Raw genomic sequence first — 14,055 nt, 5'->3', positions numbered from 1 at the left:
AGTATAGGGTGGAGTCTCTGCTGTACTTTCAGAAAGTCTAAATAGACTTTTGCAGCTTCTAGAAGATCTTGGTGCCTAGTTCTGATCCAATATAAACCATGGAGCGGTTAATCTGTTGGTATTGTTACCGGTTTCAGAATGTACAATTACAGACTCACTCTAGAACAATGTTGGTACCAGAGAACCATCTGTATGGTACCTAATGCGGCTTCTCCAAGAGCAGGGCACCGCAATGTGTGTGAGTGGAAAGGTCAATAAGGGCTAAAGGGCAAATAAAATCAGATGAAAATGCATTCTGTTTCATGGTTACTCACTGTGTATAATGCAGACATATATGGAGTATGGAGTAAAGCTCTCCCCCCCAACCTCAGGACAGTTAGAACATTCAAGGCAGCCATGTTTTTAATTAAGTAGAATGTGTAAGAATGTCAGCTAGGAGACCCCGGCACATTTCTACCAGACTCCAGCTTGAGACCATGAATCCCACCCAGGTGTTTCTTTATGTTTTCTTCACTTTCACATCTTCATCATTTATATATGTCTAATACTGCTCTGGGCAAAGACCAGCAAAGAATATACCCAATACACCAGTACCTAACCCCAAAGGGAATAGTTTTCTGTTTGTAGTGGTTCCTGGGATTAGAGTACTCTGGTTTGGGATCAGCAGCTCCCTTGCTGTGTCAGCGTCCCAGACTGACTAGGCACCACCTGTATAGTCATTAACCCTAAGATTGCTGACACAGCAATTTTCAAAAAGGGCTGCTGAGTCAAAAGCCTGGTATTAGTAGTCTACAACTGCCTAGAACTGCAGGTTCATGTTAGTATTGTACTGCATTTGGCCTTAACTTTCCATTAAAAGGAACATTAGGGAACAGGCTGTATAGATTGGTCAGTACAACTGAAACCTACAAGCTCACCAACGAGTATGGCTCACAAGCAAAATACTGCCCTAAACCATAGCAGAAACCATTTGGTGCATGTAACAATGCTAGAAGCCCAAGTGCCCAAGACATACATGGAGCATTTGTACCTGTCGTATAGGCAACTGCACCTTGCAACCTTGCACCACATGAAAAACCAGCACAAAGCCCTATAATTAACCCCTGCCTTGTGTTCCCCAGCTTGCTTCTGAAAGATGTGTAATCTAGATTCTTTCTAGGGGATGCCCATATGCTGCCCACCTCCTGCCCCTTCTGTGTGCAATGTTTCCCAATGTTTTCCTTTGCCCCATTCTAGAAGCACAAAGAGTTGCTACTCAGCTGCAGTGCACTTGGGGCAAGCTACAAAGTGTAAAGGTCCCCATACACCTTCAGATCCGCTCGCTTGGCGATGTCGCCAAGCGAGCGGATCTTCTCCCGACATCCCCACCTATGGGTGGGCGATATCGGGAGAATCCAGGCTAATTCGATCATTTGGCCCTGGTATACAAACGGTATAGGACGGGTATCAACAAGCAGATGCGGTCCCTGATCCAATTAGATTTTCTAACCTGCCCGATGAGATCTGCCCGATTTCATGCCAGATGTCGGTCGGGCAGGCCCGTCGGCCCGTGTATGGGGACCTTAATTAACAGGGGCATTTGTACCTTGCCCTATTGTTGGCCACGGAGGCCCTTATGGTTTGTAACTTTAGCAATGTTGAACCCCAACAATTCTAGAATCTTTTGTCCTGTTGTTATCCAATCACCGGCTCAGCACATATAACAATAATTCTGGGCACGGTTTCTGCCTTTGTTCATTAAACTTTTGCAGAAAACTTCGTAGCACAAACCACAAGCAAATGCCTGAAAACCCAATGTTCCCGGTTGGCGCTGCGTAGCATAAAATCAAACTAAACATAAGTCTGTGTGTTACTTTGTAAAACCCCGGAGGGTGCGAGTGAGTTATTTTGACTTCATTATTTTCCTTATTGTGTAACAACAGATCTTAATATTGGGTCCAGCTTCTGCAGCTGGTGGTCCGCCTGCTCTTGGCATTGTGTCCGCCCTGCTTGGGGACAGCAGAAAATAAGGTGTAAAAAGGAAAAAAAAAGAAAGGCTCCGAGCGTAGCCAGGCTGGTTACTGGGATTAGCTCTTTGCATGAATGTGCCGACTCGTCCCTTGCAATCACCGCCTCGGCACGGAGCATTGGCATTGTCTGGGTATTGCCGCTTTCTGCTCCGTTCTGTGCCCCTATTGTTCCTTGTCAAGTGAGGACACAGGGAGCCCACAAACCCTTTAACCAACCAACGCACGCAATTTACCAGATTGGGTGCAAGAATTCTAATTTTAATTTTCTTTATACGGAGGGAGGCCAGAATTCTAGAATAGAACTCGCACCCCGAAAGGGCACACACTGGCATCATAAACGCCACTTTTGCTCCTACTATAGTACACAAAATAAAAGTTTATATTTTTTTTTTGTATAAATGTAATAAGCTTTTGTGGGTTTGGATTAGGTCCTGCCCTGTAATAACAATGACAGCATGTGAAAAAATGCACACAAAGGTCAGCTTGTTATTGCCGCTAAATAATCTTATGTTTGTTTCTGGACAAAGGCGCGGAAGGCAGGAAAGAAAGCAAATATAATAACAGTAATAATTATAATAATATTTGTGCAGCCCTCGCAAGGCACACGCAGCTCAGGCCTTTCCTTACGGGTAAATATAGAGCTGCCTGCGAGGGACACGAACAAGGCATTTCTTTTTAACCCCATTTACAAGCACAGTAAAGCTGCTTGCAGATAACCCCCCAACTGACTGCCCTTCGGTAAGGAGAGTTGCGCACACACTGGGGGCACTCACACTTGGGTGCAACACTTTATAGGTGACAATTCTAAGACAGCCCTGGGCATAAAGAAAGAAGTTAGTGGGAAAGACTTTGCACCTTGAGTGGGATAAGTGGAAACAGCCATATTGCTTTCCTTATAAGTCTGAGAATTTCTAGCAAAAAGGAATAATATAATCTATTTATAACCACTAGGGGTGCTACTGCTCTATGTGGTGTAGTGATGAGTGGGTCAGAAAATTTTCAACCCAGCCCTAACCCCAGCCCTAACCCCAACCCTAACCCCAGCCCTAACCCCAGCCCTAACCCCAGCCCTAACCCCAACCCTAACCCCAGCCCTAATCCTAGCCCTAACCCCCACCCTAACCCCAACCCTAACCCCAACCCTAACCCCAGCCCTAACCCCAGCCCTAACCCCAGCCCTAACCACAACCCTAACCCCAACCCTAACCCCAGCCCTAACCCCAACCCTAACCCCAGCCCTAACCCCAGCCCTAACCCCAACCCTAACCCCCAACCTTAACCCCAGCCCTAACCCCAACCCTAACCCCAGCCCTAACCCCAACCCTAACCCCAGCCCTAACCCCAGCCCTAACCCCAGCCCTAACCCCAACCCTAACCCCAGCCCTAACCCCAGCCCTAACCCCAACCCCACCCTAACCCCAACCTTAACCCCAGCCCTAACCCCAGCCCTAACCACAACCCTAACCCCAGCCCTAACCCCAACCCTAACCCAGCCCTAACCACAACCCTAACCCCAGCCCTAACCCCAACCCTAACCCCCAACCCTAACCACAACCCTAACCCCAACCCTAACCCCAACCCTAACCCCAGCCCTAACCCCAACCCTAACCCCAACCCTAACCCCAGCCCTAACCCCAACCCTAACCCCAGCCCTAACCCACCAACCCAGCCCTAACCCCAGCCCTAACCCCAGCCCTAACCCCAGCCCTAACCCCAGCCCTAACCCCAGCCCTAACCCCAGCCCTAACCCCAGCCCTAACCCCAGCCCTAACCACCAGCCCTAACCACAACCCTAGCCCAACCTAACCCCCTAACCCCAACCCTAACCCCAGCCCTAACCCAACCCTAACCCCAGCCCTAACCCCAACCCTAACCCCAGCCCTAACCCCAACCCTAACCCCAGCCCTAACCCCAGCCCTAACCCCAGCCCTAACCCCAGCCCTAACCACAACCCTAGCCACAACCCTAACCCCAACCCTAACCCCAACCCTAACCCCAACCCTAACCCCAACCCTAACCCCAGCCCTAACCCCAGCCCTAACCCCAGCCCTAACCCCAGCCCTAACCACAACCCTAGCCACAACCCTAACCCCAACCCTAACCACAACCCCAACCCTAACCCCAGCCCTAACCCCAACCCTAACCCCAGCCCTAACCCCAACCCTAACCCCAGCCCTAACCCCAGCCCTAACCACAACCCTAGCCACAACCCTAACCCCAACCCTAACCCTAACCCCAACCCTAACCCCAGCCCTAACCCCAGCCCTAACCCCAACCCTAACCCCAGCCCTAACCCCAGCCCTAACCACAACCCTAGCCACAACCCTAACCCCAACCCTAACCCCAACCCTAACCCCAACCCTAACCCCAGCCCTAACCCAGAGGTCACCCCTTTAGATTAGAGGAACAGAGCTTCCATTTGAAGCAGCGTAGGGGGTTTTTCACGGTGAGGGCAGTGAGGGGGTTGAGGAATGCCCTGCCGGGGGATGTTGGGTAGGGGGTTCCTCACGGTGAGGGCAGTGAGGTTGGGGAATGCCCTTCCTAGTGATGGGGTAATGGCAGATTCTGTTAATGCCTTTAAGAGGGGCCTGGATGAGTTCTTGAACAATCAGAATATCCAAGGCTATTGTGATACTAATATCTACAGTTAGTATTACTGGTTGTATATATAGTTTGTATGTGAGTGTATAGATTGGTAACCCTAACCTCAACCCTAACCCCAACCCTAAACACAACCCTAGCCACAACCCTAACCCCAACCTTAACCCCAGCCCTAACCCCAACCCTAAACACAACCCTAGCCACAACCCTAACCCCAACCTTAACCCCAGCCCTAACCCCAACCCTAACCCCAACCCTAAACACAACCCTAGCCACAACCCTAACCCCAACCCTAACCCCAGCCCTAACCCCAACCCTAACTCCAACCCTAACCCCAGCCCTAACCCCAGCCCTAACCCCAACCCTAACCCCAGCCCTAACCCCAACCCTAACCCCAACCCTAACCCCAGCCCTAACCCCAGCCCTAACCCCAACCCTAGCCCCAACCCAAACCCTAACCCCAGCCCTAACCCCAGCCCTAACCCCAACCCTAACCACAACCCTAGCCCCAGCCCTAACCACAACCCTAGCCCCAGCCCTAACCACAACCCTAACCCCAACCCTAACCCCAGCCCTAACCACAACCCTAACCCCAGCCCTAACCACAACCCCAACCCTACTATGTGCGAACCCACTCCCAACCCAGTCAGATGTCATATTCTACTTTAGGACCTGAATCTGACCCTGATAACTCGTATTTGGGTGGGAGCCATAGGGGAGGAGTCAGCTGCTATTGGGGAGGGGTCAGAGTTTTTACATTAACAAAGGGGAGGGACCTTGCTTGAGGTTTGACTCACCACCTGCCCTAATCTGCACCTGGGGTTCACCATGGCAAGAACCCAAACTACTGGTGTGGGTAGTGTGTGCTGGGTGTACTTGGATGGGTTGAACTTGATGGACTCTGGTCTTTTTTCAACCCTATGTAACTATGTAACCCCAACCCGTTTCACGAAACGGATGAAAAAATTTGCCGCAACAAAAGAATAGTCGCACGTCAAAAAAGAATAGCCATGGGTGACAAAAGAATAGCCGCGGGTGACAAAAGAATAGTCGCAGGCGTCAAAAGAATAGCCACGGGCGTCAAAAGAATAGCCATGGGCGTCAAAAAAATAGCCGCGGGCGTCAAAAGAATAGCTGCGGGTGACAAAAGAATAGTCGCGGGCATCAAAAGAATAGCCGCAGGCGTCAAAAGAATAGCCATGGGCGTCAAAAGAATAGCCGTGGGCGTCAAAAGAATAGCCGCGGGCGTCAAAAGAATAACCATGGGCGACAAAAGAATAGCCGCGGGTGACAAAAGAATAGCTGCGGGTGACAAAAGAATAGTCGCGGGTGTCAAAAGAATAGCCATGGGTGACAAAAGAATAGTCGCGGGCATCAAAAGAATAGCTGCAGGCGTCAAAAGAATAGCCATGGGCGTCAAAAGAATAGCCATGGGCGTCAAAAGAATAGCCGCGGGCGTCAAAAGAATAACCATGGGCGACAAAAGAATAGCCGCGGGTGACAAAAGAATAGTCGCGGGTGTCAAAAGAATAGCCATGGGTGACAAAAGAATAGTCGCGGGTGTCAAAGGAATAGACGCATGACAAAAGAATATACCCACGGGCGACAATTTGTTTTTGACCCATAACATTCTTAGTCGTTTTGCGAATTTTTCGGGAAAAGTGAAAAGGGACAGATTCGCTCGTCACTATAAATCGCCCCTATAATGAAAGTAATTTATAAACCTCCACTCTAGTTTGTTTAATTTTTACAAAGACAGTTCCCCTTTAAACCGGCTACAGGGGCACATGAACGAGGCTCCTTACGCCTCTCAGCAAATCGGTAGAAAGGGCGCACAGACCCAATTCCCTTCTCTGCCCAACCCGACTCCTGTTTGTTTGCGAATGTATGAGCTTGCCGGCGTTTAATAACCCAACGCCCGGCCCAGCCTCTGCGTTTTAGCCAAATGAATGGCGTGCTTTCTCCAATCACCCGGGGTAAAAGCCAAAAATGAAAACTGTAATTGTCCCCTTTATTTTTTTTTTTTTTTAAAGCTGCGTAGAAGCGATTTACTTAAACAACAGAGTGGGCTTATAGCGAGAGATTTCTCAGCAGGCCCCTCGTGTTTGCTTTTGTGGCTGTCAGATTCGCTTAGCAGTAAGTGCATTTATTAATATAATGAATGATTTCGTTCAGCCACTTATTCTTTTTTACATGCTGGTTCCCATAGCTCCACTACTTGTCTTTTAATTTGTATTTAGCTGGGAGTGCTTGCGAGGCTGCCTTCCGACACGGCCATCTCTTTCTCTAAGGAATCATTTAAATCAACTTACAGGTTTTTTTTCTTGTAGATTTTAAAAACCCTGTTGAAATAAAGAAATATTAACTTTGTGCCCTTGTACGTCTACTGTTAGACCCTTTAAAGACTTCAGGTGGCCATACACGTGAAGATGTGCTCGCTTGGCGAGGTCGCGGATCTTCTCCCGATATCCCCACCTACGGCTGGGCAATATCTGGGAAAATGTAGGCTAATTTGATTGTTTGGCCAATTATATATATGGGGCAGTCGGTTTGGGGACCGCATCAACGAGCCGATGCGGTCCCCGATCTGACTAAATTTTTTAACCTGCCCGATCGAAATCTGCCCAATTTCAGGCCAGATATCGGTCAGGCAGGCTCCTTGGTTCTGCCCCTACATGGGCCGATAAGCTGCAGAATCGGTCCAAGGGATCGATATCGGTAGCTACAATCGGCCCGTGTATGGCCACCTTAAGTTGGGTCACTTCCAGTTTAGGATATAGTTGTTACATACATGGGCAATGATACAAGACATGTAAGGCAAGGCCTTCCCATCACACAGTATTTTATTGCTATGCGACATTGTGAAATAAAATCCTATAGGCCAAAAAAAAGGCTACTATTGGTACTAGTGTTCTGGTAGGACGGAAAACATAAATAGGCTGTGAGGTTGGGAAGCGCAAGAATAGACTCCATGTTCATATACTATAAGCTTCCCTTGGCTTGCAAGGTGGGTCCTTGGTCGAAGTCTTCCATTTTCAGATTCAGTTCAGATTCTGGTAATATCAGCCTGGGGTGTTTGTAACCCACTCAGGAGTCTCCCACCCCAGTAGCAAAACCCTCCCCCGCACACCATTCCTCTTACTTGCGCCTCGGGTTGCCGTTGGGTTGGTTGGGTCCACCCGGGTTTTTTCCCCGGTGTCCAACCCTGATATCAGCCTGGACATCAGAATGTTCTTTGGTTTTTGAAACAAGAACAGGTCATTGGTAGAAGCTGGGGAATGTCTTCCCTACCACGCTTGACCAGTGGGATATCCAATAAATGGTGAGAGTCTGCAGTACCCTGGAACTTTTTGCTGTAGGAGATAGATAATTATATTCTCTAAGAAAAGGGTTTTTTGTTATACAGTCAAGTAAAGCTGAAGTGTTATACTGCTACGGGGCATTTCCATTTACCCCCTTACCATGGCCTACTTATCTCACTCACTGTGGACACCCGAATGATCAACAGACAGGGAACTAGATAAGATTTTCATATCTTTGAGCTTGTGTTGCTGAGAGGAAAGCAGCTGATTATATTTTCTGGTGGGTGCCTAACAACCTAGCACCTCATTGATTCTGCCTTAGCTTATCCTTAATATATTGATATGGGTAGGTGCGTATTATTTATGTGGTCACACCCCGATTCCAACCAAGCAAGTAGGTCACAGATTGATAGTATAAGAAAGAGAAGCACAGTAACCATTAGAAAGCATACTGGTTGGTTAGTTGATCTGTATAGCAATAATTCTGTTGATCTCTAATCTGTCTATAATAGTAACGGTCTTCTCACCCTACAGGTCAAGGTTTGGTTCCAGAACAGAAGAACGAAACAGAAGAAAGATCAGAGCAGGGACTCTGAGAAACGTTCCTCTTCCACTTCCGAATCCTTCGCTACTTGCAATATTTTGCGATTGTTGGAACAGGGTAGACTTTTGTCGGTCCCGGCCCCACCGAATCTGATCTCCTCTAGTCAAAACAACATGGGCACTTCATCTGGCAACGGAGTCAGCCTGGGGACATCGGGAAGCACTTCACCAGTCATCAGTACTACACCTCCTGGAGTAGGAGCTTTCAGCCTCCAGGTTCCATCTTTAGCAGCCTCATCTTCTCCAAGGTTACCGACCCCACTTTGTTTTCCCGGTCCCCTATTGGGAGGTCTGCATGAAATACCCTCAGGGTATGGACTGGGGAGCTCTGCTTTTGAGCCTTACACACGTCTGGATAGGAAAGACACTGCTGCAGGCAAGAAGCCAACTTCTTAAAAACATGACTGAATGGAAGGTGTCTGTCTAAGTCGGAAGTGTTGGCTTCCCGGCACCCTGCGCTCAGTGACTGGTGGGAAGTGGGAATTGTCAAAAACTGTTTACCAAAATGTGTCTAGTGGTGTGTGTGTTTGTTTCACGGTTGTAACATAATCTGATATATATGGAGGTTCATTACTGGGCACGAAGAGGCTCTTGAAGCTCAACCAGATGGAAGCACAAATATCATCTCCAGCCAAGTGATCCTTAAGGGGAATCTATCATTACATGAATTCTAGCATCTTATTTCCTTCTAAGCACAGCCTTACGGTTCCTTTGTAGGACACCCTTGTAGCAGAATATAGACCTTGTGGTCCTCAACTGTTACACCATTAAGGTTTCCATTAAACAATATACAGGTAATAGAAGGTTCTAGATGGAATTAGAGAATTCAGCGCTCCAATAAACTATTACTCTCAAATATATCTCTGCAATTCCGTATTAGTTTGATAGATTCCCTTTAATCATTCATACAACATTGCCATTATAGTTATGGGACCATATTACAAGGCGGGCTAATGTAATGGCCAAGATTATTGGTAGATAAGTGTTTAAAAAAAAATGATGAAAATGCATTATTTATTTCAGATTTACAGCTTGCCAAATGTGTCTAATATTGTTGGTGGGAGGGGGCGGGGCAATGGAATAAAGGGGCAGTTCACGTTTTGTAAAAATGTTTCAATACGACGCAATCATGGCCACAGTAGAACGATTCATGTGTTTTTGGTTTCCAGTTCTACAGTCTGGTGTTTCAGCTGGCATCTAGTTGCCAGGCACCTGAAGAGTAGCAACTGGGCAGAGATTGGAATACCAGAGTGGAGGATGACCTAAACATAAAGATATGTCATGGAAAAATAATAGCAATAAAACTGTAGGACTGCAATTAGTTTTCTGGTCAAGTTGACAGGCACCAAAAAGAAAAGGGAGGAACCAACTGCTACTGGGTCGGAATACAAAACCACGGGCCCTAGTGGTCCCCTCTATGGTATAATGCCCATCAGTTCATTATTACTTATTCCCAAAAGCCATGGTAGCCCCGGAGGTCAAGTTCTCTGTTGGGCTTTAGAATGTCCAGCCAACACGGAATTGCTAAGATACCTTTCAACGCTTCTACCAAGTGATAGGGTAGTCATTCCACTGACTTGGTAAAAAAACAAGGCAATAGGGTTGTCTAAAAAAATCTTAATTATCCCCCTGATCCTAAATGAAAGCAGCAAGCCCCTCCCACCTACGTGTAACATTAATGTAGCATTATTGGGATCACTGATATGGAGTCTCTCTAGAACCATTGAGACAAGAGAGAGATCCTTCTGGGCTTCCTCTCAGTATTTAATTAGCCCGGGACGATGCATTTGATTGCCAAGGTCGTTATAGTTCTAACTAAAATAAATCTACAAATGCACTAGCCTGGCGACCAGACCCCCCTGTACGTCGGAAAATGTTTTTCTGTTGTAAAGTTCTTTGCAATGTAATGACGATGAATAGTCTATTGGAATCAAATATATACAGATTTACTTTACTAATAATATTTTCTTACACTAGTGTTTGTGATGTGTGCCGCTCAGTCAGTGCTATGAGCCGGAAACAAACAAAAAAAAAGAAGTCTTGACCTGAAGAGCTTTTAATATTGGGGGTGGGGTGCAAGGATATGATGTAACTTGACTCAAGAACCAATGGTAATGCAATATGTGGTCAGCTGACAAGCGTTGGGATTCCAAGGCTACGAGACTGGCCAACGGGCATTCTACTATGTATGTTGTTTGACAAAAATCCACCGCACAAGTAAATGTCTTAAATTTTCAACTGATGGGCATGTATCTCTCCGCCTCTTATTTGCACCAATAACACACGAATACGGGAAACGTTAACGTTGTTATGTTTATAGCTTCGACCAGAAAGGAGCCATTTATAAAAAGGACTTCAATTTGGTGGAAATAAAATCATTTTAGTGAAACTGGGTTTTTACAAGTCGATTAAATATAATAATCTGCGGAACTAGGGCCCGGTATAATCAGATTTACTGGGTTTCCTATCAAAGATTTAATAAGAAAGAGATCTATGTTTTATTCATGGTTTCTGTGCTGAGAGGGCAGACTGAGACTGTTGCTTACAGTGATTTGCAACATAGAATTAGTGGGTAGAATCCGAACAATGAGATATTTTACATTACTTGGTTACACTAAGCAGTGATTCTCCAGATACTTTGGCCTTTAGGGGCACAAAACCATGTCCACAATGGGGTATTTCAGTTCGGCAGCTGCCTGAGACCCGGCATTAGAGAAAGGGGCAGAAGGGGTGGGGGTTCTACCCAGAGCCATATCATAGGGCACTAGTTCTCAACCTTCCTAATGCCGCGACCCTTTAATACAGTTCCTCATGTTGCGGTGACCCCCAACCATAAAATTATTCCTAAAACCATCGGAAATATGTGTTTTCCGATGGTCTTAGGCGACCCCTGTGAAAGGGTCGTTCGACTCCCAAAGGGGTCCCGACCCACAGGTTGAGAACTGCTGTCATAGGGTATTCTGCCCCTGAATATCCATATAGTTTAGGGCAGGGGTGGCCAGACTTTTTTTGTCCGCGATCGACCGGACCGATATGGAATGTGGGAGTGCAGCGTGAATGCGCTTCATCGCGGTCCACCAGTAATCCCCATATTGGCCACCCCTGGTTTAGGGGACTCAAAAGATTAAACTGCAAAGGTACAGGTTCAGTTAAAACTGCCTTTAGTCACATAATAACCAGGGACACAACGTGCCAAGCCAGAGATACAAAATCAATGTTGTGTAGGTTACCCTTACCCTTGACTCGCCTGCAACTGTCTGGTCTGTGCTCTACAGGGACTTCTGTTGCAGATAAGAAGTAGAGCACTTTAAGCAGTGGTTTTCATGCTTTTAGTTGAAGCCTCCCTTTGAGGGACATTATTTGGCCAGCTCCCCCCTCCCAGCTTATCAGCCCATGTAGGAGGAACAACGACTGGCTTGCCCGACCGACATCTGGCCTGAAATCGGTCAGATATCAATCGGGCAGGTTAAAAAATTCAGTTGGATTAGGGACCACATCGGCTTGTTGATGCGGTCTCCAAACTGACTGCACCTATTCCAGTCGTTATAATTCGATCGGTTGGCCCCAGGGCCAAACGACCAAATTAGCCTAAATTCCCCCGATATTGCCCACCCGTAGGTGGGGATATTGGGAGAAGATCCGCTCGCTTGGCGACCTCGCCAGGCGAGCGGATCTTTACGTGTATGGGGACCTTAACAGATACAGAAACCATTGCATTACCACCTATCCAACCATAGTTACACAAATGTCATTGAAAGCAAAAGAGGGGTTGGGTTAACCCAAATTTCATCCTACATGGTCTTCATATTGGTGCCCAACCAACTACGATTAGGCACAGAACTCTATATGTTTGGCTGAGGGTATTCATTCCCAGGCCCCTTTCACACTCAACCATTGGGTTAACATTGCCTACTCAGGCCACCAATGGCTGCCTACCAATCTGCTTAATCACTGTATGTATCTCCAATGAAGAAGACTTTCCATTCAACCACAAAAAGCCATTTTATTGCCAAAAAAATCCTCAGAAGGGCATAACGCTGCCCATGGTGGTTCCAAACATCTTTCAGATTGCCCACTGTGTCCCTAAAAGTGCAAGGCATAGTCTATGGTGTCTCCAAGTTTAACACTTTGTTCACAATGCAATAAAATGACAATTGTATGGTTTATAGCATCACCGCAAGGGCCTGGTGTTCCCCAAAAACTGTTGTGAGAACCATTCCCCATCATTGCTTCATATGGGCCACTCTTGGGTGGCTGTGGAATAGCACTAGCCTCGGGGCAACCAGCACAGGTTTTTGGTGGCTTTCTCAGCTGGTGGCCAAGGTAACCCCCCTGCCCACAAGGAAGGAGCCATCTGCCCTTTACCAAAGCTGCCCCTCTACCCTTCATCTAAAGCAACAGACTGCAAGAAAAGTTAAAAGGAGTTTGAACAGGAATGTTTTGGGTATAAACAATAAAGTATAAGTAAATGGCCTTGGGGGACGAAACATAAATAACACTATTTTGTTACCGATCTACTAGATTGCAATGAAATGTATGGCATCTCTTAAAGCAGGACTACAGCTATCTGCAGAAATAAACACTGACGGTTAGGGATACTTTCCTGTATACTTGCTGATATAATTCCTGACACAGGTATGGGATCCCTTATCCGGAAACCCGTTATCCCAAAAGCTCCAAATTACGGAAAGCCCGTCTCCCATAGACTTTAATCAAATAATTTAGAATTTCTCTGTAATAATAAAACAGTACCTGCACTTGATCCCAACTAAGATATAATTACCCCTTATTGGGGGCAGAACAGCCCTATTGGGTTTATTTAATGGTTAAATGATTCCCTTTTCTCTGTAATAATAAAACAGTACCTGTACTTGATCCCAACTAAGATATAATTACCCCTTATTGGGGCAGAACAGCCCTATTGGGTTTATTTCATGGTTAAATGATTCCCTTTTCTCTGTAATAATAAAACAGTACCTGTACTTGATCCCAACTAAGATATAATTACCCCTTATTGGGGCAGAACAGCCCTATTGGGTTTATTTAATGGTTAAATGATTCCCTTTTCTCTGTAATAATAAAACAGTACCTGTACTTGATCCCAACTAAGATATAATTACCCCTTATTGGGGGCAGAACAGCCCTATTGGGTTTATTTAATGGTTAAATGATTCCCTTTTCTCTGTAATAATAAAACAGTACCTGTACTTGATCCCAACTAAGATATAATTACCCCTTATTGGAGGCAGAACAGCCCTATTGGGTTTATTTCATGGTTAAATGATTCCCTTTTCTCTGTAATAATAAAACAGTACCTGTACTTGATCCCAACTAAGATATAATTACCCCTTATTGGGGGCAGAACAGCCCTATTGGGTTTATTTCATGGTTAAATGATCCCCTTTTCTCTGTAATAATAAAACAGTACCTGTACTTGATCCCAACTAAGATATAATTACCCCTTATTGGGGCAGAACAGCCCTATTGGGTTTAATTAATGTTTTATTGATATTTTAGTAGAATTAAGGTATGGAGATCCA

General features: G+C 46.2%; 1 protein-coding gene across 1 annotated transcript in view; it reads left to right on the top strand.

The window, feature by feature from the left end:
* vax2 (ventral anterior homeobox 2) overlaps positions 1 to 10,757 on the top strand; it is a 54,558-nt gene extending 43,801 nt beyond the window's left edge. Inside the window, exon 4 of the mRNA XM_002938396.5 lies at positions 8,447 to 10,757. Coding sequence (XP_002938442.1) covers positions 8,447 to 8,911 — 465 coding nt within the window. The 3' untranslated portion in view covers positions 8,912 to 10,757. The remainder of the gene's footprint in view (positions 1 to 8,446) is intronic.
* Positions 10,758 to 14,055: the final 3,298 nt, after the last annotated feature.

The sequence above is a fragment of the Xenopus tropicalis genome, chromosome 1, assembly GCF_000004195.4.
Source record: "Xenopus tropicalis strain Nigerian chromosome 1, UCB_Xtro_10.0, whole genome shotgun sequence".
NCBI classification, from domain to species: Eukaryota; Metazoa; Chordata; class Amphibia; order Anura; family Pipidae; genus Xenopus; species Xenopus tropicalis.
This window is presented reverse-complemented; position numbering and strand designations above follow the sequence as displayed.